At 37.3% G+C, this 26,529-nt stretch overlaps 1 protein-coding gene across 1 annotated transcript in view; it reads right to left on the bottom strand.

Moving 5' to 3' along the window:
- RFX7 (regulatory factor X, 7) overlaps positions 1-26,529 on the bottom strand; it is a 148,302-nt gene that overhangs the window by 6,322 nt on the left and 115,451 nt on the right. The window contains exons 5-7 of the mRNA XM_006894513.1: positions 8,200-8,316; positions 6,809-6,893; positions 5,356-5,563 (exon numbers count right to left, since the gene is read on the bottom strand). Coding sequence (XP_006894575.1) covers positions 5,356-5,563; positions 6,809-6,893; positions 8,200-8,316 — 410 coding nt within the window. The remainder of the gene's footprint in view (positions 1-5,355; positions 5,564-6,808; positions 6,894-8,199; positions 8,317-26,529) is intronic.

Genomic DNA, 26,529 nt, shown 5'->3' with positions numbered 1-26,529 from the left:
GTAAGACTAAAATAATGATACTCTGAAAAAGTGCCACTGAGAAAACTTTTAAAAACAGTAATAGTATAAACATTTACAAAAGGAAGAAAATGATCAAAATATATAAGAATACTGATTATGTAATACAAATATTTTTATAAGTTTCTTGCATTTAGGGTGTGGCATTAAGATCACTAGAAAATATGTTGTGCAAAAACAGTGGGGAAGAAAATGGAAACATTCCTAATGTTTTAATTCTTCCTTTCCCTAGCTCCATTTCTGCTTTTCATCATTCTTGTTAACAGCAGAAACTTGCCTTCTCTCACATCCTTACTCAATAATCCTCATCTCCTGACCACCTTTTTGTCTCCTAAGTCCTAATTCTTTGTTTCAAATCCAGCTCAAATTGGATGATTGCCTCTCAGACCCCAGCCTCAGCACTGGCTTTCCCAGGCACATGCAAGAGACTCTGTCAATGACTCACGCAGTTCAGGCTGTCTTACCCCAACTGTCAGGGTTTCTGAAAAGAATGAGTCCCAAGAAGGTGACTTACAGAAGGATATTTGTAACACAACCTGGTCTTAATATGGATACTTATTTATAAAAATACAAATTCAGTGTCCAAAGATAAAAATGAATCACAACCAAGGATATCCAAAAGAATGTGGGAAGGACTGAGAACAAAATTTCAAGAGATCCTAAAAACATTTTGAGTGGTATTAAAAAAGACCAGATTTACTGGTCTTGACAGAGACTGGTAGAACTCCCAAGACTGTGGCCTTTAGACACCCTTCAAACCTAAATTGAATGCACCTCTGAGGATCATCTTGCAGTCAAACAACAGACAGGCCTATAAAGTGAACAATAACAGTCACAAGACCAGAAAGGCAGCCTCTGCCTAAAAATAAAGCTTGGAGGCAGCAAACAAGGGACAGGAAGAAAAGAGGAAACACATAAACAGGGAGGAACAGGGCAGAGGGCTGTGGACATTGTGGGAATTGCAACTAACATTGAGACTAAATGGGTATAAATTGTTGAATGGAAAAGTAATTTGCTCTGTGAACTTTTACTAACATCACACACACACACACAAACACACACACACACACACACGTCTGCTTAATGATACAAGGGTTAGCATTTAGTCGCACAAGATTGTTTTTAATAAAAGAAAACACCTACTACACCCCCCCAGCAAATTTTAGTACTTCTGTTTAAAAAAAGTACACCTTACTTAACACTTAAAAAGTCATTCATTCAACATCTAAATGAATGAGTGACTCTGAATAATGCAGGAGATTAAGAAGAAAGAAATACTTCTTTTTTCCTTATCTCATAAAAATCAATCTGTCTTCACTTCTTTGAAGTGTCAACAGGGGTAGAAGAGAAGACAAAGTATCCACATCATTTTAGGCCTCATTTTGCCAGAAAATAAAGCAGCTGATATAAAGCAGTTAACACTGTGACAGAAAAATGAGGATTCAAATTCTGGCCCCACTACTTATCTGACCATAGACAAATTACTTAATCTCCTAAGTCTGTTTCTAGATCTTTAAAATGGGAATAAACAACATAATCTCACAAGACTGCCAGGGGAATGAAATGAGATAACATGTGTGCGTTATCTACTGAGATAAGGCTGGCTAAGCACTCTTTACTTGATGATTCAGGTCATATACTCTGTATCCAGACAGTCAAGAAAATGAAAACTTGGGTCTTTTAAGAGATTATTTTGCCAAAACTGGAGCTCAACTGACCATAAAATGTCACAATAATAAACATACATCATTCAGATAATAGATACTTAAAGCATGGTTTGAGTGGAAAGGAAAATTATGATACAGCATTAAAATGCACTCATCTCTGCTGAGTTAAAAAAAATCATATTAAGAGACTATCATCCTGACTATAAATCTACTGGAGGTTAAAAATACTTACATCTGCATAATTCGAAGATCCTTTTTAGAAAACAAGTATAATGCTAGTATAACTTTCATGTTAACACATTTTTTATAGGAAGAATAATTCTCTAGAGATAATACAATTACATCTGCCTGTTCATCAACATCTGCCTGTTCATCAACAGTTTAAACCGTGACAAAAACATTTAATACATCTTATCAGAACTTGTACTTGACATGGTTTCAGTTTTAATTTAGGGAGAAGTTGTTATATTCCAACAACACTGTCAATTTCTGAAACATGTCTCTGAATAAAAATATTTAAATGTAGATTATAAAAAGAACTTTTACTATTTTATAGTACTACTTCATAAAATTTGTGAGGTTAACAATAGAAATAATTTTAGTTATTAGCATTACTTTCTTCAATAAGTACTTTTAAAATTTTAGTCATTTTATTTCTAGTATTTATAAATTTAGATACACATATATACTTAAATGCACATATACACACATTTTTAAAAAAGCAATGTGATGCGAGAGATTGTAACATGGAGTGTGAGTAGTATGAATGTAATAAAACTAGAAGAAATGGAACTGATAAATATTGACAGACCAGGCACTGACAAATAAAATGGACTGACATGGGACATTTTGAATCAATCTTATGATCTACTAAGTTGGACATGAAAAGGTGAGGAAAAACGTGGTTGCATTCATAGTTAAAAAGACTATTTTTATATCCATCCTGAAATACAATGTCATAAGTTACAGGATAATATACAAAGAAGACTTGCTAATGCCACTAACATTCAAATTTATGCACCAATTAGAGCCAAAAAGGAGGAAATAGATGACTTCTACAACTGTTACAATTGGAAATTCGATCAAACTTGTAACCAAATACATTAGTAATAATGGGTGACTGGAATGCAAAAATTGGTAAGAGAGAAGACAGCTCAGTAGTCAGGAAACAGGGAGTGATGACAGAAATGAGGCTGGAGACAGAATGATAGACTTCTGTACAATCAATGACTTATTCACGGCAAATACCTTTTATAAGAAACACAAATTATGATTATGCACATGAACCTCCTATGATGGCATACACAGAATTTAGAATGATTACATCTGTGGGAAATATCACTGGAGCTAAGTATCAGCTGTGCAAAGTAGTCCAGGTGCTGATTGTGGACCAGATCATCAACTCCTCGTATGCAAGTTCAAATAAAGCTAAAGAAGGTTAAGTCAAATCCACAAGAACCAAAGTTTGACCTTGAATCTACCCCTCTTGAATTTAAAGATCATGAGCGAATACCAGATGAGCTGTGGGAAGGTATAGATCCATGAAGAATGCAAAAGACCAAGATGGATGTCAGAAGAAACTCTGAATATTGCACTGAATATTGTCGTGAAGCCAAACCAAAGGGAAGAAATTAAGAAGCTAAAGAGTTGAGCAGAAGAAGGGCAGCATGGGAAGACATAGCAAAGTATAATGAAATGTGCAAAGAGTTGGAAAATAAAAAAAGATTAGGCATTTCTTTTTAGGCTTAGGCTGGAGGAACTGAAGAACAAATTCAAGCCTTGAGTTGCAATACTTAAGGACACTGTAGGCAGAATGTTGAATGACCCAGGAAGCAGTAAGAGAAGGAGTACACAGAATCACTACACAAAAGATAAATGGCTGACACAAAAGAATCTCATGAAACAACATATGATCAAGAGGTGATGGTGAGGAAGTTCAAACTGCTCTGAAGGAATTGGAAAAAAAAATAAGGGCTCAGGAATTGACAGCATACCAACTGACATATTTCAATAAGCAGATGCTGCACTGGACATGCTAACCTGGACATTCTGGTTGTCCCAAGGAATCTGGAGGACAACTGGAAGAGAGACATATTTATTCCCAAAGCAAAAAAGGGTTACCTGACAAGAGTGCAGAAATTATCAAACAGTATCATTAATATCACAAGCAAGAAAGATCCTGATGAAGATAATTAATAAAAGACTGGAACACTGCATCAACAGAGAACTGCCAGATGTGCAGGCTGGGTTTAGAAGAGGCTGTGGCACTGGAGATATTATAGACAATGTTATTTGGCTCTTAGCTGAAAGCAGAGAATAACAGAGGAAGGTCTATCTGTATTTCATTGACAATGGAAAGGCACTTGACTGTGCAGATCAAAACGAAATGTAGCTAACCTTAAGAATGGGAATCCCAGAACACCTGATTTTGCTCATGCAAAACCTATACTTGGACTAGGAAGCAGCTATAAGAACAGAGCAAAGAAACACTGCATAGTTCAAGATATGAAATGTGTACACAAGGGATGCATCATATCTATATATCTTTTCAATCTATATGGAGAACAGATCATCCGGGAGGCTGGATTTTTTGAGGAGGAATGTGAAATCAGGATAGGAGAAAAACTCATCAACAACCTGCTTATGCAGATGACACAACCTTGCTTACTGAAACTGAGGAGGACCTAAGGTGTTTGCTGCAGAAGGTCAAAGACTGCAGCCTTCAATAAGGATTGAAGCTTAGTAACAAGAAAACAAAGAGTCTCACCACTGGGGCTATTGGCAGCATCATGATAGATGGAGAAGCGACTAAGATTGTTAACAGCTTCAGCTTGCATGACTCCACAATCAACACTCTTGGCACTAACAGTCAGGAAATCAAAAGACAAACTGCTTTAGGAAAATCTGCTATCAAGGACCTCTCCAGAGCACTGAAGAGCAATGACATCAGTCTAGAGACTAAGGTGTGCCTAATCCAGGCCATGGTCTTCACAATTACTTGCCATGTATTAGAGAACTGGACAATGACTAAGGATGACAGAAAAAGAATCGATGCCTTTGAATTGTGGTGCTGGAGAAGAATACTGAATATACCATGGAATATTAAGAGAACAAACAGGTCTGTTCTTGAGAGGGTGAAACCAGCCTGCTCCGTGGAGGCAAGGATTCTGAAGCTCCATCTGACATACTTTGGGCATGGTACACAGAGGGACCAATTCCTGGTGAAGGACATAAGGCTTGGAAGGGTGAAGGGACAGAGCAAGAGGAAGACTCTGGATGAGATGGATTGATTCTGTGACTGGGGTAATGGGGATAGGTGTGTTGGAGACAATGATATTGGCTCAAGGTAAAGCAAGATTCAGAGTTGTTGCATATATAGGGTTGCTAGGAGTCACAAGTGACTCGATGGCACATAACAACAACAACAATAATTATTAGCAATTGTGAAATACTTAGCTTCATATTCTAGCAGAAATATATAATAAGCTTTATAATAAAAAGTATTATAACTTTGTCATTGTTGTCAATAAACCTGTATGAATTTGGTGATAGAGTAAGAGAGAGCTCATATAAAGACTATATAGAAGTAGTTCCGTGGTTAAGTTTTTTGCTATTCTAAATCAGTAACACTTTGGTCTATTTTAGTTTCTTATCAATAGTTAATCCATACCTGCTGGTGCTGCTGCCATTACAGTTAGAGCTGCCATTGACTTGGTACCTATATAGTGACTTTTTACAAGGAATCTGGCTAATTCCAAAACTGTGTCAAATGGTTGGCTTAACACTTTCTGGGCCCATTCACACACAAGACGGCAAGCAGAAGAGATAACTTCTTCATCAATATTTTGAAGCTGCCCAGAAGGTTCAGCTCCTTCCAACTAAACAAAGGGAAGAGAAAAAGTTAACTTTTAAAGAATAATTGAAAGAGATTGTCAATTCACGCACATTTAATTAAGAGATGGAATATAAATCTACTGCGTTGAAGTAGTATGATGTGACATACAGGCATTTATTTTATACCAAGGCAAACCCACTGTTACCAAGTTGATTCTGACTCATTGCAACCCTACAGGACAGAGCAGAACCACTCCATAGGGCTCCTTAGCTATAAATCATTAGCAAAGCAGAATGTAGCATCTTTTCCCCTTGCAATGGCTGGTGGATCTAAACCACTGATTTTTTTGGTTGGCATCTGGGCAGTTTAACCACTGCACCATGAGGTGGGCATGGAGAGAGTTTAAAGGGTGGGGTAAGCAGGTAATATTCCAAAACAAAAATTCATTGTCAGTGAGTTGGTTCCAATTCATAGAGATCCGTCAATTCAGTTTCTGAAGCTGTAACTCTCAATGGGAGAAGCCTTCATTATTCTGAGGCACGACTTCGGAGTTCAAACTACTGAACTTTCAGTTAGCAGCCTACAACCTTACCCATATCTGGGCTATTTCCGAGTATATTAGAGCCTTGCAGATAAAAGTCCCATATCTACCTGTGCACAGTCAAGTACAGCACTTTCAATATAGCACATGAAAAGGTTTTCATACATGTGAAACGATGGACAGACTTAAGTCTAAAATTCATTCATTTTGGCAAGCTTTGGTGGCCTAGTGGCAAGAAATTGCACTGCAATCCCAGAGGTGCACGGTTTGAATCCACCAGATGCTCTGCTGGAGAAGGAGGGACAATCTCCTCCTGTAGCTGTCAGATCTGATTTGATGCTAAACACACAATAATAATAATAATAATTTTAAAAAATTTAATAAAAAAAATAAAAGTTTTATTAATAGCATTAACAAATTATATTACTAACCTGGTTTTTGTTTCTGTGCCACTAACCTATATTTTCTCTCAAAATATTCATCGTGCACTTAAGGCAACTTATTGTTTGCCTCCTGACAACCTATGATGGAAATATCTATAAAACAGCAATTTTAAATCTTTGTTTCCTCTATTATCACCAGCCATATTAACGTTGTAATCAAATATAAGGTTTCATTCAGTCCAAATATATGGACTCTTAGCTGTTTATCTACATTGGGACAGTTCTGGTCCTATCTCTGATCAAAATAAAACTATGCAGTATAAAGGTACAATTAGTTATTATAAAGGAATGACAGAGGTCTTACCCCATCTCCAGTTTTGTGAAAGTCAAGGTTGGGCAGTGTTGGCATATGAACAAGAGCTTTTTTCCTTAATCCACTGTAGCAATATGTAACAAAGAGTTAAGGTCTAAAATACATGAAATGAGATATACACACATGCATACTTTGTATATATTTTGCATTTAAGACCTTCCCACTATGAAACGAGAGTAAAATTAGGATATTTACTTTCTGAATTTTCCAGTAAGAAAAACATTAATATTAGACAGCTTACTCTTTTGAAACCAGAATGATCACTGCAGAATGTTACTGTCTCAAATGGAACTAAATTATTCTCATCTGTTATAAATTTTATGAATAAATGTTCCTAAGAGGCTGTGCCAGCCACCAGTAACAAACAGGTCAGAAGGAAAGGAATAGTCAGATGGAAACCTGGCACAAAGAAGGGAAACTTTAGCCCAGGGCACTGGGACAAAAACAACTCTTAAGAGTGTCACAAGGGCTTTAACCTTTTCATTTCTCTTTTTCCACTGAAACACACAGGATTATCGCCTGTAACATGCCAAAGACACATCAAGGCATTTGTGTTCTATTCAGGAAACAAGGGTAGGTCACATAACAAACTGGTGAAGAACAACTGGAACCATTTTAGAAAAGTGATCTTCCTTTCCCCATCCCTTCATTTTCTCCACAGTAGCCAATTTCATGCATTGAGAAAGATCAAGTGATAAGTACAGAGAAAAAGACTTTGTTTTAATCTGATACAGAGATAGTCTATTGTATATTCTTTCTTGAAGAGTTGAAAGGAGTTCAGTAAATTCTTAATTTTAATTCCCTTACTCCTGTATGTGTTGTGTACTTCCCTCTTTTAAGTGAGGCCTTTTTTACATTCTGGCTTTAATTTTAATACTGGCATTGAGAGTTGGCTAAAAAAGATTTTAAAGAGAATACAAATATTTCAGTAAAAATTCCACAAAATATATTTTGGAATCCTCTATTTTTACTTTCCTAAGGACATCATAATGTTTTAAGAGAAAAAAAAGAAGCATAAAACTAACAGCTTTCTCTTCTTTTATTCAGATAATTTACAGTTGCTGAAGTCTAAAGCATGTCTTAAAAATGCTTACTGTTAAAGAATTTTCACACCATTAAGTAACACATTAGAGTGATGAATAAGATGAAACCTGTTGAAATTCTAAAATATAACTAAACTATTATTTGCTATTTCTCTTGTAGTTTATTTAGTGTACAGCTGGAAAAACTGGGCTTACAATTACATTACTAAGTACTTTGAGTTGCTTGTATTTGTTATTTTAAATATTTATTTCTAAATATAGTTGCTCTACAACACCACCAGCTGTTTTATAATAAGTGAGAACTAAAGAGATTACTACAGCTTTTCTGGTGAAGGATATTTAGATTTGCCTCTTGTGCCCAGGCGACGTGCCTTCATATTTGGAAAGACATTTTTCATTATCTTTCCAAAGTCAGCAGCACTTAACGGATGGTAACCAAGATTGTCACAATAGCTCCTGCAAAAGAAGAAGGGACCAATTTACAGAGGAACACAATAGATAGCATGTACCTACTTCAACGTAACTGATAAATTTGACAAAGTGAAGAAAAAGATCTGTAAGTCATTCACCACAATTTTATTTGTGTACCATCTTTTTTCCTTCCAAATTTCATTTTGTTAAGAACAAGCATAGCAAATACACACCAATCCAACAATTTTCAACATGTACAATTTAGTGGCAATGATTACATTCTTCAAGGTGGGTAACCATTCTCACTCCTTTTCTGAGCTGTTCTTTGTTAACAGAACTATGGTTCCTACCTAATATTTTGCTGTGCTGTTGTCAATTTACTCCCACACAATTTTTAAAAGAACACAATGCTCTCAACAGAAAATTTTTCAACTTTAAGATAGCTTCATTTTCCATTTTAAGATGCCTTCAAATTATATTTTTATTTCAAGGTTTAAAGATTGTCTCAGGGTAATAGTTTTAGCATACATCTACCTTCTATTGACTCCAGAAAATCTACAGTTCATGAAAATTTTAAATTATGTTCCACATTTCCCCACTTCTGATCACTATTCTTCTATGGAATCTATGATCAAGTGTTCAGTGAGGATATCTGGACACATAATCATCAATTATTTTGGCCATTTGATAAAGGATGCAGTTGTTCATGGAGACATAAACATTCCATATCTTCCTCATTGTTCACTGTCCTCCTTCCTCTACTGCTTCAAGTGATTACAGACTAATTGTGCATGAGAAGGTGGTTTGCAAGCTTTTAAGACACAAGAACAGAAGTGACTAAACACTTTGTGTCCCTCAGAACTATGACCCTGAACTTACAAACCAAAGAACCAAACCCATGAGGTGTTTGGTTGTACATTATTAGCTTTAGCTCACTATCTCTTTTTGTCATTACTGTAAATAGATCTGTCATACAACTTATGCAAATTCTATTTATTTTTTTTTACAGATGTAAAATTTTGGCAGCAATTAGCATAATTAGCTATGCTACTCTAACCAATACAGTTTTCAGCATTAACCTACTTTCCTCACTCCTAGTAAGCACTAATAAAATTTGTTCTCTATATATTTGCATTTTCTTGTCTTTTTTATGTAAGTAAGGACATATAATATTTGTCTTTTTCGATTGGCTTATTTTGCTCAGCATAATTCATCAAGCTCCATCTATACTGTAGGCAAGCAAAAAGACTTCATTTCTCCTACTAAGTAGCACTCCATTATCTGGATGTGATAATCACTTTTTAAAGAAAAGAGTTAACTCAGGTTTAGTTAGCTGGTTTAATCTTCACTGTATACAATACTATTTCGACAGAATTCAATAATTTATACTAAGACATAATGATGATACAAAGCTTTACAATCCCAACATATATTCTAATAGGAGTATATCCAGCTCATCCAGAAGGCTCTAAGTTTGTATCTCTATATCTCTCTATCCATCCATCTATCTAATTATACTATGGAGACAACACTATTACATGGTTTGAAATGAAAACCCAATATTATAGAATTAAAAAAAACCTTGTTGTTATGTATCATTGAGTCACCTGCAACTCATAGTAACCTGATGTAGAACAACAGCTCTGAAGTCTGCTCTATCCTGAGCCAGTCTCACTGATTCTGTCACATCTACCCCCATTACCCTAGTTACTTATCAATCCATCTTATGTGGGGTCTTCCTCTCCTGTGGGGTCCCTCCACTCTTCTAAGCATGATGTCCTTCTCCAAGGCTCGTCCTCTCCTGGCCATATATACAAAGTATGTAAGACAGAGCTTAAAAATCTTAGCCTCCAAGAAGAAACTTGGTTTCACCCTCTTCAAGACACCTATTTGTTTCTTACCTCACATAACCAACCCCTCTTCCTCAATGCCATCAAGTTTGTTCCAGATCATAGTGACCTTACTTCTCGTTGTTGATTGCCATCAAATTGAGTACAACTACTAGCGACCCAATGAACAAAAGACCTGAAGACTTTCTGTAACTATTGTTTCTCAAAGTTCATAGAGTTTTCTAAATCATGTTCTTTAGGAAGTGGATGTTACTCTACAGGTTTTCCAAGGCTATAATTTTACAGAAGCAAATGGACACATTTTTCTTTCAAAGAGCAACTGATGGATTCAAATGCTGACCTTTTAGTTAGCAGCTGGGAGCTTTAAATATTCCACCACTAGGTTTCTTAACCTCTAGTCATAACAGGAAAAGAGTAGTCCGTAAGGCAGTGATTTCAAATGGGTTGATGATAGTAAGTCAAGAGTTTTAAGTACGACTGGAACCAGGTGTGTTCCTCCTCAGGGTTGTCAATCAAAGATAAAAAGCCAATCCCTCTTCAATAAAAGTTCAACAAACTAAGGCCATTCTGATTACCAAGACCATCCTCATAATTATTGACTCTTTTTTAAAAAAATTCTTTTAAATTTTATTTTATTATTTAATGCATGTGTACCGTCAAATTGGATCTGACTGGTATAGAAGGAGATTGTCCCTCCTTCTCCAGCAGAGCATCTGGTGGATTTGAACCGTGTACCTCTGGGACTGCAGTGCAGCTTCTTGCCAGTAGGCCACCAGAGCTCCCTATAATTACTGACTTTTAGGGGGTGTCACTACTTAGGAGATACCATGGAAGAGGACATCACATGAGCTCTGTTGTAATAGTCACACCCCCTCCCTCACCCAACCTTCAATTTAGCACCAATCAGAGCAGCTTTTCCCCAAACAAGTCATGAGACGAAATGCAAAAGGGAAAGAATTTAAGAAAAGGGTGGAGGGAGAAAAGGGAAGATATGATGAACAGAGTATAATGATCACTGGGAATTGGGTCCCGCACACTGTTGAATAAATATCCCGAACACATTCCTTGTGACCTAAACTTACGAAATCTAAGTGACAGAGTCTCAGAAAGAGAAATGGGGCTTTGGGTCGCCTTAATACAAAGGGAATGGGACTAGCCCTGCGTGGCCAGAGATAGTGGCCCTTCTGCTTTCCTTTCCCTTTAGGGGGAAGAGGACATGGAATGAGGCATATCAGTGCTGTTGGATGGATCTTGGCTGAAAGTACGGACTACAGGAAAGATGTTTACCTGTGCTTTATTGACTGTGCAAACTTATTCAGCAGTGTGGATCCTAACAAATTATGGATAACAGTTTAAAAAAAAGAGAATTCCAGAACACTTAATTATGTTCATATGGAACCTCATATATGCAGATCATGAAGAAACTGTTGCATGATTTTAAATCAGGAATGATATAAGCCAAGTTTGTAGCATTTCACTGTATCTATTCAATCTGTATGCTAAGCAAATAATTTCAGAAGTTAGACTTCATGAGGAAAAAAATGTGTCATCAGGACTGGAAGACTCATGAGTAACCTGTGAGAAGATCTAAGACTTTAGTTTTTTGTTTCTTTGGAAACAAAGAAAACAGGAATCCTTACAACTGAACCAGAAAATGGCACGATAAACACAGAAATGTCAAAATTGTCAATCATTTCATTTTACTTGTAGACACTATTAGTGCCCACAAAAGCAGCAGTTAAAATATCAAATGATGCACTTGGCAAATTTGCTGCAAAGGACCTCTTTAAAAATCAAAGATGTTACTTTTATTTTTCCAGTTTTAAAATTGGTATTCGTTCATTTACTTTCCTCTCAAAGATGTCACTTTAATGACCAAGGTGTTTAAGTTAAAAAAGAGACTAAAGTGTGCCAGAGCCAAGCTATGGCATTTTGAATTGTTTCATATGCATTTATAAGTTGGATAATAATCAAGGTTGATCAAGAACAAATTTGATGTCTTCGAATTGTGGTGGTGTTGAAAAATATGGAATATACAACATAGACTGCTGTCAAAGAGACAGCATGGAAAAGACATGGAAGCACGGGGCCATAAATATCTCTCTGAAAGGGCCAGAGAGAGTGAGAATAGTACAGCTTCTCACCATTCTAGAGCAGAAAGCAGGTAAAGAGCCTGTAGCACAGCCCCAAAGTGCCTCCGGAAACACATCAGCAGCAAGAGGTTCATTTATTCATTGTTGACTCAGCAGATTTTATTCGCAGCTGTGGTATTGAGAATGGGATTTATTAGGGAAATAAGTTAGAGTGGGGGAGGCAAAGAGTATCAATTAATGTAAATCCAGGTTTAGTCCAAGAGACCCAAGCTAGATTAACAGCAAAACATAATTCCTTAAATACTAAAAGTCTTGGTTTCAATTCAGCAGTCAAAAACAAATCATTCATCAAGGTTAGACTCAATTAAGTCAGCTTCTTCCATCAACTGGCAAGACCAGCAAAAGCCTTTGATTATGGGCTTTATCTGAGGGCTCTTCTAGTTACATGTTGCCACAGTTTCAACACAGCAATGCCACAGTCTCTCTATCACCATCACCAAAGTCTTGCCACCAGAGTAGGGCGCCTATCTGCCTCAAGTCTTGCAGTGTGGGAAGCACCCTCTCGCTTAACCTAGTCCCACAACTACTGATGATTTTCAAGACCATGTGTATGCATGCAGTAATGGCTAAAACAGCTGACTTTACGCTAGCATCACAACTGCTAAAACAGCAAACAATTTTGTTTTGAAACAAGTCAAGCCAAAATGTTCCTTAGAAATGAGGAACATGATATTTCCTCTCACATACTTTGGCCATGCTATCAGGAGGGTGCCAACCTCTGGAGAAAAACCATCATACTTAAAGAGTCAATGAAAAAGAGGAAGACCTATAACTAGACCGACATACTTGCTGCAACAAATGAGCTTAAGCACAGGGACAATTAGGAGGATGGTGGATGAATGGACCTTGTTTTATTATGTTGTTCATAGCTTTTCTATGAGCTGGAACAGACTTGATGATATCTAACAACAATTTATAATTATATAACAGTTAATTCACTTGTTTGTCTCCTCCAATCCCATTTAAACGTCCCATCTTTGAGGAAATATGCTCATTCAACATATTAGCACAACGGTGAACAGGAAAAAGAGACGTGGCACTATTATATGTAAAAAATTTCCTATACAGAAATATTATATTAAATACTTCATATTTAAATGGAAACGAATTGTATTATAGGCCTAGAGTGGTTAGGGATTAAGAGATAATGATTTAAATCAGTACAGAAGTAAATGAACAAAATGAGGCAGTTGTTTATGCTGGCTCTCTGCTTCATGCCTTCTTCATCAAGAAGCTGCTCTGAGTGATGCTAAACTAGCTATGAAAAGAAGACTGAATTATTATGGAGCTATTTAACTTCCTCGTCCCCAAAGGCCAACAGTTAAAAAGGAACGTCTTGGCAGTCAAAAGAACCTCAGTTTGTTGCTGAACTGGAGTCAAGGCGGAATTGGCCTTTCATTTGTGAACAGTTGTTGTTGTTATGTGCCGTCGAGTCGTTTGCGACTCACAGCGACCCTATGCACAACAGCCCTAAACCCTGCTCTATCCTGCGCCAACCACACTGCCTCTGACACACCCATCCTGGTTACCCCAGTCACTGAATCAATCCATCTCATAGAGGGTCTTCCCCTCCTGCACTGTCCCTCCACCCTCCCAAGCATGAAGTCACTCTCCAAGGACCCATCCCTCCTGGCAACATGTCCAAAGTATGTCAGACGAAGCCCCAGAATCCTTGCCTCCAAGGAGTAGCTTGGTTTGATCCTCTCCAAGATAAATCTGTTTGTTTTCCTGGCAGTCCATGGTACATTCAGTACTCTTCTCCAGCACCACAGCTCAAAGACATCAACTCTCCTTCTGTCCTCCCTAGTCACTGTCCAACTCTCTGATGCATAACAAGCGATTGCAAAGACCGTGGCCTGTATCAGGCACACCTTAGTCTCCAGAGAGACACCGTTGCCCCTGAGTACTTTAGAGAGGTCCCTAACAGCAGACTTTCCCATTGCGATACGCTTTTTGATTTCCTGACTCCTGGTGCCAAGAGTGTTGACTGTCGAGCCGAGCAAACTGAAGCTGTGAACAATCTCAATCTCTTCGTCATCCATCCTGACGCTGCCAATTGGTCCAGTAGTAAGAATCTTTGTCTTCTTGACATTGAGCCTCAGTCCATACTGAAGGCTGCAGTCCTTGACCCTCCGCAGCAAGTGCATGAGGTCCTCCTCAGTTTCAGCAAGCAGGGTTGCGTCATCTCCATAACGCAGATTGTTAGATCTTCCACCAATCCTGATGCCATAATTCTCCTCAAAGAGCCCAGCCTCTCGGATAATCTGCTCTGCATACATGTTGAAAAGGTATGGATACAGGATGCATCCCTGGCGTATACCCTTCCCAATTTTGAACCATGCAGTGTTACCCTGCTTTGTTCTGACTACTGCCTCTTTGTCCAAGTATGGGTTTCGCATTAGCACAATTAAATGTTCTGGGATTCCCATTCCCTAGGGGGGAAAAAAAAAGAACCAAAAACAACCAAAAAACAGAACACCTGATTCTGGTCTTGGCTTGTTTTCTTGATTCCATTTGAAGTTAATGCCTTACAAACTTAACTACCTGGAATAGTTAATTTCATAACCCTCAAGCCCTAGCTTAAATGTTCCAATTTTAGAAATGGTCTTCTCTCACTCCCTGTCTAAAGCAGTGCCCCCATACCTCATTTCTATTATTATTCCCTAAAGGTATAATCTTTGCATTCTCCTCATGAATTATAGTTATGTAAAAGTTATTGTACTTGTTTTTTTTTATTCTGCCATTAGACAGTAGCCTTGTCTATCTCATTCACCATTGTAACTTCAGCACGAGGAATAAGATTTTAAGAATCACATTAAGCACGTCTGTATGCCATATATACAAGTAAAAATGAAAACAACAAAAGTCCTTCTAACCTTTTTTGAAAAAGTAAAAATAAAACCCCAAAAAACAAGTCTACAAAAAAAGAATATTTACCACTGACTCCTAAGGAGATCCTACTATTAGTAAACTAAAATTTTATTCTGAAAAATGAGGTGAGAGAGAGGCAATAAAATGATATTAAGTGTTTAGATAATCAATGCAAAGTTTGCCTGCCAAAATTTATTGAAAGACTTCAGGAAATGACTACCCATTTTAATCCAGTTTGGGTTGGTTTTTTTTTTATGCTTACTTACTCCATTAAAAGACAGGAATTTATCTTTTAGAAGGATGATTTCTTTGCAATGACCTTATATCAAAGCATTCTTTGGTAGGAACATATTAAAAGTACTTTGTAAGCATATAAACAAATACTCCTCTGGTTCAAACATCAGACATATATGGAAAAAAAGGAAATGTTTGTTTCAAAATTATATACTGGATATCTTATCTCAAAAGAAATAAAAGATTGTATTTAAAAAATTGTACTGACACCAAGGAAAGGTCCTCAATACCTTATTTTATACAGGATAGTGTAAACTGGAAATTATTTATAATCTAGTTCAACTTTGTGCCAGATACAGACATAGCCATACTTCTAAATGACCTGGTATCTAATGTGAACATTTCCATTGACCGTGAAGATCTGTACTGAAAAGTGATCTATTCAATTTTTAAAGACAAAGAATTTTATTATTAGAGTCCTTTCCTCATTTAAAAATACGGACATTTAATGATTGTTTTTCAAATATAATTTAATAAGTATTATTAGGAGTTGTTGTAGTTATGTGCCACTGAGTCGCTTGCGACTTATAGCAACCCTATATACATGAGCCCTAAACGCTGTTCTATCCTGTGCCAACCTCGCCGTCTCACACACACTCATTCCCACCACACCACTCACAGAACTGATCCATCTCAACAAAGGTCTTCCTCTCCTGCACCGTCCCTACACTCTCCCAAATATGACGTTCCTCTCCAAGGACCAGTCCCTCCTTGCAACATGCCCAAAGTATGTCAGATGAGGCTTCAGAATCCTTGACTCCAAAGAGCATTCTGGCTTTACCTTCTCCAGGACAAACCTGTTTGTTCTCCTAGCAGTCCACGGTATAGTCAACACTCTTCTCCAGCACCACGGCTCAAAGGCATTAATTATCTTTCTATCATCCCTAGTCACTGTCCAACTCTTTGATGCACAGCACGTAATTGTGAAGATTATAGCCTGGATCAGACGCACCTTAGTCTCTAGCCTGATATTGTTGCTCTTCAGTACTCTTGAGAGGTCCCTCACAGCCGACTTTCCCAATGCAATTTGTCTCCTGATTTCCTGGCTGCTGTTACCAAGAGCGTTGACTGTAGAACCAAGTAAACTAAAACTGTTAACTATCTCAATCCATACTGATGCTGCCAAATGACCCGGTGGTGAGACTCGTTGTCTTCTTGATGTTGAGCTTCAAGCCGTATTGAAGGCTTCAGTCCTTGACCTTCTGCAGCAAGTGCTTCAGGTCCTCCTCAGTTTCAGCAAGCAGGGTTGTGTCATCTGCATAACGTAGGTTGTTGATGATTCTTCCACCAATCCTGAAGCCACATTCCTCCTCATACAGCCCAGCATCTCAGATGATCTGTTCTGCATACAGATTTAAAAGGTATGGAGACAGAATACACCCCTGATGGACCCCCCCCTTCTTGATTTTGAATCATATAGTGTCTCCTTGCTCTGTTCTGACGACTGCCTCTTGGTCCAAGTATAGGTTTCGCATTAGCACAATCAAATGTTCTGGGATTCCCATTCTTCTCAGAGTCAGCCTTAACTTGTTGTGATCCACACAGTCAAAAGCCTTTACATAGTAAATGAAGCACAGATAGACATTCTTCTGGTATTCTCTGCTTTCTGCCAAGATCCGTCTAACATTAGCTATAATATCCCTAGTACCACGACCTCTTCTAAATCCAGCCTGCACATCTGGCAGTTTTCTGTTGACATATTGTTCCAAATGTTTTTGGATAATTTTCAGTAGATTCTTGCTTACATGTGATAGTAATGATATTGTTTGATAATTTCCACACTCTGTTGGGTCACTTTTCTTTGGAATGGGAACAAATATTGATCTTTTTCAGTCAGTTGGCCAGCTGGATGTCTTCCAGATTTCTTGGCACAACTTAGTGAGCACATCCAGGGCAGTACCCGTTTGTTGAAATAAATCAATTGGTATGTTGTCAAGTCCTGGAGCCTTGTTTTTTTGCCAATTCCTTCAGAGCAACTTGAACTTCCTCCTTCATCACCATAGGCTCTTGCTCTTATGTTATTTCATGAAATTCCTCTGTGTCAGCCAATTCCTTCTGATACAGTGACTCTGTGTACTCCTTCCATCTTCTTTTGACACTTCTCGGATCATTTAACATTCTACCCAAACTATCCTTAAGTATTGCCACCCATGGCTTGAATTTGTTTTTCAACTCCTTCAGCTTAAGAAACGCTGAGTGAGTTCGACCCTTTGGATATTATAATTATTAGGAGTATTTATTAATAATTCTCACACCAGTACTATATAACAAATCATAAGGTCATTCCAAGTCATGTGCAGATCTTGGTTACTTTGCATCTCATTTTCCTTCTTCATAATCTTAACTGTAGGCTTATTAAAGAAGATACGGTATCAATACCTAACTCAGCATCATATTATATTTATATAAGACTCAAAAAACAGATGAGGGACAGTGACTGTTTTATGTATTACTAACACTCTAATGCCACTCCTACTCATTTGTTCTTTTGCTCTTTATTAAAAAAATAGCTTCATCTTAAAACACTGAAACTAAGTCAATATGACCACAAACAAGTCATTCAAAAGCCACAGCAGCAATTCAGTCATATAATGAATCTGAGAGCTCGCTCTCAAAAAAATGGTCAAATATGGCTTAGGTACCCTATGTTTGAATTTTGCTACCTGATTTATACAATATTCGTTATTTTCATGCCTTTAAAGTAGTGTTTACCTTGAAGATTATCATGTCGGAAGGATAGAAAAAATGAGGAAACACAAATAAACAGAGCTACAGAAACCCTGTCAGAGATCAATATACACATAAGTCAGTCCCAGAAGGAAGGACAGAGAGATGCAGAAAGAGTATCTGAAGTAATAATGGTCAAAATTTTCTAAATCTGCTCAAAACTATCAATTAAACTAATCTAGCTGAAGCTTAAGAAAACCCAAATAGGATAAACTTGAAGAGGTTTACATAGAGACACTTCATAATCAAACTTCCAAAAGGCAAAGCCAAGAAGGAAAAAAAGCGATGAAATTCATCATGAACTAGGGATCCTACGTAAGAATGAAAGCTCATTTTGCATTAGAATCAGGGAGGCCAGAAGACGGTGGGATAACTAACATATTTAAAGTACTAAAAGGGAAAAAAAAAGTCAATCTAATATTCTATATTCAGTAAAAACAATTCTTTAAAGGGGAAAGACAGAAATGAAGATATTCACAATTAAACAAAAATGGACAATTTGTGACAGGTACACTGAGTATTTAGTAGAAATACTAAAGAGAGTCCTTAAAGCTTAATAAAAGGATAACTTTTGTATTCTTATTACTGGTTATTATTAATGCATCTTGACTAATTGCATGTTTGATAATTCCAGACTACAAATGTTAGTAGAAATCTTCAATTTCTTAATTTTTTGCATTTGTGCTTGCTGTACTTTATTGACATTCATATTAATGAGTGGTCTTTGTGTGCAGGTAGACAATGTCTCAACACAAACAGCACTGTTACTTCAGGACAGATCCTGAAATGTTCTTTGTGACTATGCATGTCTCACCAATTCTCTTGACTTTGTCATGCCCAGTATAACAAATCATATGATATCTGATTCAAAATGGCCCATACTAACTAGTCCATCTCAGCTCATTGTCTAGGATGCTGCAATTAACGCATTCCATTTAATTTTTTACAAGTCCAAATTCTCCTAGATTTATACATTTTACATGTCTTGTTCCAGTTCTTAATGCATTCTCTCCCTCAATTACATTTTGAGGGCCTTCAAACTTATGGGCTTATTTTCCGGCACCATATACAACAATGTACTTGTTTTTTCATAGGGCTTATTTGTTATTTCAGAATTATTATTCAGAGTATTAGTATCTGAATTATTATTCAGATTATTTCAGAAGTGGGTGGCCAGTCCCGCTTCTTAGTCTAGAATCTATGCTGATACCTGTTAAGTATGAGTGATCCTGCTTGTATTTGAAATACAGGTAGCATAACTTCAGCATTACAGCACTCAAGTCACCACAGTATGGGATATGACAAAAAAGAATAATTAGTGACGACTGGATTGCAGTCTGGAAACAAAGAAGGAGGCTCGGTTGTTGGAAAAGATGGCCTTGGAGAAAGAAATAAAGCAAGAGATATGACAGAATTTCGTATAATCAGTGATTTATTCATTGCAAATATTATCTTTGAAATATATAAGTAGTGGGCTTATACACATGGACCTTACCATGATTATGCACATGGACCTCATATATGGGATATACAGAAACCAGATTTGACCATATTTATGTAAATACAGTAGAGAACCTCAACATCAGCAATCAAAGTAAGGCCAGACCCTGACCGTGGAATGTTGCTATTGTTGTTAAGTGCTGTCGAGAATAGACAACTCATAGCGACCCTATGAACAAAAGACCTGAACACTTGTATAACTTCCATTGTTTCTCCAAGCCAACAGGTTTTCCAGAGGCAAGCTATTTCAGAAGTGGATGCTACTCCTGCTTCCAAGCTTGTTTAATCAGGGAGCACCACCAAACACTGTCCACCATGAGTAACCATTATTGCATTTGACACATCAGTGTCACAGTGTTCAGCATCACAGCAACCACGAGTTACCTCTGTACAGCAAATGGATAGACCAGTTCTATGCCACTTAGAAGAATGTTCAACCAAAAACATTTAAAACCAGGCCCTCAGGCCACAGGTCCTCGGATCCAAATGAATTTCAAAGGCTGCAAGTCTGCCTATGCTTCAGGTTTTCATTGGCTCCTAACAAGGAGAAAGAGGGTACCTCTGAAGCCACATAAATTTTCAAGGGCCACAGGTCCACCCATGATTCAGATTCTCATTGGCTCCCAGCAAGAGGCATCCATCTGGCCCAACAGGACCCAGAAACTTTCCATACCAAGAGAAAAAGCACACCTCTGAAGCCACACAAATTTTCAAGGTCCACAGGCCTGCCCATGCTTCTGGTTCTCACTTGCTCCCAGCAACAGAGAAAGAACTGACTGTGGAATAGACTATGAATAACTCATCTACAAATTCAAATTAAAACTGACACAAAGGAAAACAAGTCCATAAGAGGCAAAACACAATCTCGAGTTTATCCTATTTTACTTTAGTTTATCCTACTTGAATTTTAAAATCATCTCAAGAACAAATTTGATACACTGAACACAAATGACCAGAAATGAGGAAAGGTGTAGAAAGATACCAAGTACATTATACATTAAAAAAAGCAAAAAGATTCCTTAAAAAGTCTCTAAAAGACAGGAAAGAATGAAAATACTAAAATGGCCTACAATCAGGAGAAGATAACATAGATGAATGGGATCTTCTAAGACTCAAATCCCTATGTACATCCAAAAACTTCTCCAATAGGGTAAAAAGGGAAGCCACTGACTGGGAAAAAGTATTCGGTAATAACATATCAGATAAGGGACTTATATCCAGAATTTATGAAATACTTGAGCACCACAACAAGATAAAGATAAATAATCCAATAGAAAAATGGGCACAGGATATGAACAGGCACTTCACCGAAGACGACATTCAGATGGCTAACAAGCACATGAAGAAATGCTCAAAATCCCTAGCCCTAAGAGAGATGCAAATTAAAACAACTATGAGATATCATCTCACCCCAGTCAAAAATAGCAAAATTTAACAGAACATCAAGCAACAAATGCTGGCGAGGTTGTGGAGAAACTGGAACCCTGATTCACTGTTGGTGGGAGTGTAAAATGGTGCAACCCTTGTGGAAAGCAGTATGGCGCTTTCTCAAAAAGTTGCAAATAGAGATACCATTTGACCCAGCAATTCCACTACTGGGAATATACCCTGAAGAGACCATAGCTGACATCCAAGCAGATATATGCACTCCCATGTTTATTGCAGCTTTGTTCACAATAGCAAGGAGTTGGAAACAACCTAAGTGCCCATCAACAAACGAATGGCTAGAGAAGCTGTGGTATATTCGCACAATGGAATACTATGCTGCATTAAAAAACAAGGAACTCATGCAATATTATTCAAAATGGTTGACTCTGGAGAACATTATGCTGAGTGAAATATCCCAGTCACAAAAGGACAAATATTACATGATGCCACTGTTGTAGAATGGGACTAACCTCAGGGTTGGGGAGAGACTGAGTAAGATGTGTTCAATAATGTATACTGCACTGAAACAGAGGAGGGAGAAAACTGTGTAAAAGAGATATGTGACTAGGTATTTCTGTCATCACAGGAGTCTAGAGTGAGGGCTACACGGTGGAGGGGACCTGGGGGAGGGTTTGTAAAACAATGAAAGAATCTTTTCTTTTACTTTTCCATAATTTTTTACTCACATACTTATAACTTGTTAGTTAAATTTGTGTCTTCTAGGTTGCAACCCCCCCATGATACATCTTCAGGGATATGAACATGTACGGCTAAGCACAATTAATAACAGTGCATCTAAATTCCAAAATCAATCTCCATAATAGTCTATGTGTTTCCTACTGCCAAAGGGGCCCTTTAGAGTAGTGAGAGAAGATCTTCACCCTGAAACCCACAGCGTCCCTTTTCAGCAGGAAGTAGCTAAGAGAATACGCCATCCCCTTTTCCTTATGAATCAGGGTGAAGTCTCTCTCAGGGAGGAGTGATAGGGAATGGCAAAGGACACACCGACAAAGGAGATTAATCAGAACTGACTTTGACAAGCACTGTGGCAATTGGACAATTAAAACAGACATTCGGATGGCGGGGAAGAAGAACAAACTGGGGAGGAGGGTAGAGAGAATGGTGCAGCAAGGAAGGAATGAAAACCCAAAATCCCTGTAAATGTTCATTAAAACTAATAAAATTTAATTAAAAAAATACTAAAATGGATGCCAGAAGAGACTCTGAAACTTATTTCTCAACACTAAGAAGCCAAAATGCAGGGAAGAAGCAATGAAGTAAGAAAGCTGAGTAGAATATTTCAAAGCACAGCTAGAGAAGACAAAACAAGGTATTATAAGAAAATTTGCAAGATCTAGAGTTAGAAAACCAAAACAGAGGTGCATAACCTGGCATTTCTCAAGCTGAAATAAATGAGTAACAAATTCAAGTGTTAAGTTGTAATACGGAAAGATTTTATGGGCAAAATATTGTATGATGCATGCAGTGTTAAAAGTAGATGGAAGAAATATAATGAGTCACTGTACCAAAAAAGAATTTATAGCACTGAGTCATTTCAGGAAGTAGCATATGATAAAGAACAAATGGAACAGAGAAATAAGTTTAAGCTGCACTCAAGTCAATGACAAAACAATAATGCTGCAGGAACTAATGGAACTGTGGTGTTTCAATACAGATAACAGTCATAGATGTGTTTAATAATGTAAGGTAAGAAATGTGGAAGAGAGCTTCCTGGCCAACTAACTAGAGAAGATCCTTATATGTTCTCATTCCAAAAACAAGTCATCTACTAGAGTGTAGAAATTATCAAATATTATCATTAGTATCACATGCAAGTAAAATCTTGCTGAAAATTATTGGAAAACATCTGGAACAGTTGTTATTGTTGATTGCCTTTGAGTTGAACACAACTTATAGTGACCCTATGAACAAAAAGCCTGAAGCCCCCCTACACATTTATCAAAGTTCATAGAGGTTCCAGAGGCATGTTGTTTAGGAAGTAGATGTGACAAAAAAACCTCCCAGAAATTCAATCTGGATTTAGGAGACGTCATAGAACAAAGGATATCATTACTTATGTCAGATGGATACTGGTTGAAAGCAAAGAACACTATAAAGATGTTTATTTGTGTTTTCCTGACTATGTAAAGGCATTTGATTGTGTGGATAATAATAAGTCATGGATAACACTGAGGAGAATAGGCATCCCAGTACACTTTGAGCTCATGAGAAATTTACACATGCATCAAAAATCAGTTGTCTGAAGAGTAAAGTAGAACACTCTATGTTTAAAACAAGAAAAAAGTAAGCATCAGAGTTGTATATCTTTTCCAAACCTATTTTATATGTATGCAGGGTAAATAAGTCAAGAAGGTGAACCATACAAAAAATGTGGCATCAAAAACAATAACAATGATGACAACAACAACAACAACCACCAAAAACCCCCAAAAAAACCAAAGAACCTGGCATCAAGATTAGAGGAAGACTAATAAATAAATTGTATTATGCCTATTACAAAGACTTGCTTGCAGAAAGTGAAGAGAAACACATGCTGCAGAAGATCAAATATTAACAATCTTCAATCTGGATTATATCTTGACCTCAAGAAAACAAAATTCCTCACCACTGATCAATAGGCAACACCTACTGTGACTTGAGAGGATGTACTGTTGGGACCTTGTCACTTTCCTGAGACATTCCTCTGAGCAAAGTATTCTGGGCAGCACTCCTAGGGCTTCTATCCTTGGGGGAAACGGCGCCCTCCCATCAAACAGGACAGATAGGACAGAGAAGGAGGTATTTCACAGACTGACAAATGGAGAGACTATAGCTCCCTGCTCCTCAAAGGACAACAAGACCAGAAGCTTGCTACAAGAAATGGGGAACAGAGCTGCCCACAGAAGATGAGCAGGGAAGACTGCCACTGGGAAACTGAATTGTAGGCAACACTTAAAGTCTGCAACTTACCAATAGTATCATGTAGATGAGGTACTGTCAACAACCTATGCAGACACAACAGAAACTGCCTCACACAACAGGCAGCTTCAAAATGATGAAAAACAATTTTTTTTTAAAAAGACCATATTGTAGACCTAATGAATACTCCAGAGACAGGGAGGCATAAGAAATATATTGACATGGAGTTACATGAACTGCTACTAAAGATTTACAAATGATTAAAGAAAGAATTGCAGCAATAAAGAGGTAGAAGAATTTAAAAAGTCATCACAGTACAGAGAGAGTACAACCAACACATCATTGTTGTTATTCTGTTTTAAACAACAGAAATGCATGAACATGAAATCCAAACTATAAAGACCAAAATGGCAGAACTTTTCAACATGCTAGAGGTACAACAAATCAGAAATGAAGAGATAGGAGAGAAAATCAGTAAGCAAGAAAAACCTCAGTGGGAACTTACTAGAAGAAAAAAACAGAAGACAGAAGGAAAATGTGGGATAACATCAAATGAAAAAACATCCATGTGACTGCAATTCCAGAACAGAAGAGGATAAATTAGAAAACTGTGGAAAAGATACTAAAAGAAAACTTCCCAGGTATCATGAAAAACTAGAAAATCCACATTCAAGGAGCTCAGCAAACTCCAACCTGTCTAGACTCCAAAAGAAAAACATGAAGACATAGCATAGTCAAATGCTTCAAAACCAAAGATAAGGATAGAATACTAAAAGCAGTATGAGAAAAACAAAGAGTTACCTACAAAGGAGAACCAATTACACGAACCTCAAATATCAAAGCAGAAACCTTTAGAGCAAGAAGAGAGTAGGACAGCACATACAGAAGACTGACAGAAAAAAAAATTCAGTCAAAGATCCTGTACCCAGCAAAGCTGTCCATCAAATATAAAGGAAAAATTAGGTCATTCGTAGAAAAGCAAGAACTTAATGAATTCGTGAAAACAAGGAATACAAGAAATACAACCGGAAGCCCTTCACAAAGACAGCAAAAGGAAGTGGATGAACTGAAGAAACCAGCAACAACAGAAAAAAGAATGCAGCAAAATGTCAATGATAAAACCTAGCCTATCAATAATCATATGCAATATGAATGGCACAAAAAAGAGTGGCAGAATGGATTAAAAAACCAAAGCCCATCAATATACTGCCTTCAGTAAACATTTAAGAAATTAGAAGGAAGATAGACTAGAAATCAAAATGTGGAAAAAAATACACCAAGCAAATGGCATCTATAAGAAAGCAGGAATAGCAATACTAATTACTGATAAAACAGGCTTGAGGATGAAAACCTCCATAAAATGTAAGAAGGGATCAATATCTCCTTTCAGGGAGGGAGGTCTGCCCCTTTGGGGGATGTAAGGTAAAATTACTATTTTACCCTAAAAATACACACACACACACACACACACACACACACACACTCACGCACACAAAGAAGAACAATACTGGGTTAAAGAAGAAATTGAAAAAAATGAAATAAAAAAAGTACTTAGAAACAAGCGAAAATAAAAAAACAACATATAAAAAAATCTCTGGAATTAAACTAAGGCAATACTCAAAGCAGTTATAGCAATCAGCAAACACATAAAGAAAAAAGGAGCAAAATAAACTACTCAGCATCTCTAGGAAATAGAAAAAGAACAACAAGACAAAAATAACAACCTCTAGAAGACAGGAAATTATAAGGACAAAGGCTGAAATCAATGGAATAGACAACTGAGAACATCAATAAGACTAGGTTCTTTGAAAGAGTCAATAAAATAGACAAACCATCTACAAACATAACAAAAGAAAAGACAGGTGGGGGGGAGAAAGACGAGATATGTGAAACACAAAGAATGACTGGAAATCCAAATTCTTTATAAACTTTCATTAAAATCTAAAAAAAAAAAAAAGCAGCAGGATTGTCATCCACTTCTTAAACAAGAGCACTTTGGAAACTATGAACATTAGAAAAACAATGATAGTTATAGAAGAGGGTTCAGATTTTTTGCTCATAGGGTTGCTATGAGTCTTACTCAGTAGCATTTAACAACAACAATAGGAACAGGGAACTCTGGTGGCCTAGTGGTAAGCAGTTGGGCTGTAACCCTGAAGGCAGAGGGTTCAAATTCATCAGTTGCTCAGTGGAATAAAGATGGGCAATCTACTCCCATATGATTAACTGCCTCTGAAAATATGCTAACAGGTCAGCTATGGGTGGTTTCCAACTCAATAGTACACAACAACAACAGGAGGAAATGGACAAATTCCTAGAAATCCACACCCTACCAAGACGGATAGAGACAAACGTAGAACACTTGAACAGACACACTACAAAAAAAAAGAAATAAGGCAGGTCATAGAAAGACTTCCCCTCCCTTCCAAAAATCCTGTCCCAGATGGCTTCTCGGGTAAATTCGATCAAATTAGAACTGGAGATAAAATATCACCAATTCTACTATGTTGTTTGTT

This window comes from Elephantulus edwardii, unplaced genomic scaffold, assembly GCF_000299155.1.
Source record: "Elephantulus edwardii isolate Elephantulus edwardi_28Jun2011 unplaced genomic scaffold, EleEdw1.0 scaffold00145, whole genome shotgun sequence".
In the NCBI taxonomy this organism is placed as follows: Eukaryota; Metazoa; Chordata; class Mammalia; order Macroscelidea; family Macroscelididae; genus Elephantulus; species Elephantulus edwardii.
Note: the sequence above shows the minus strand (reverse complement) of the source record. Positions and strands in the feature narration are given on the sequence as shown.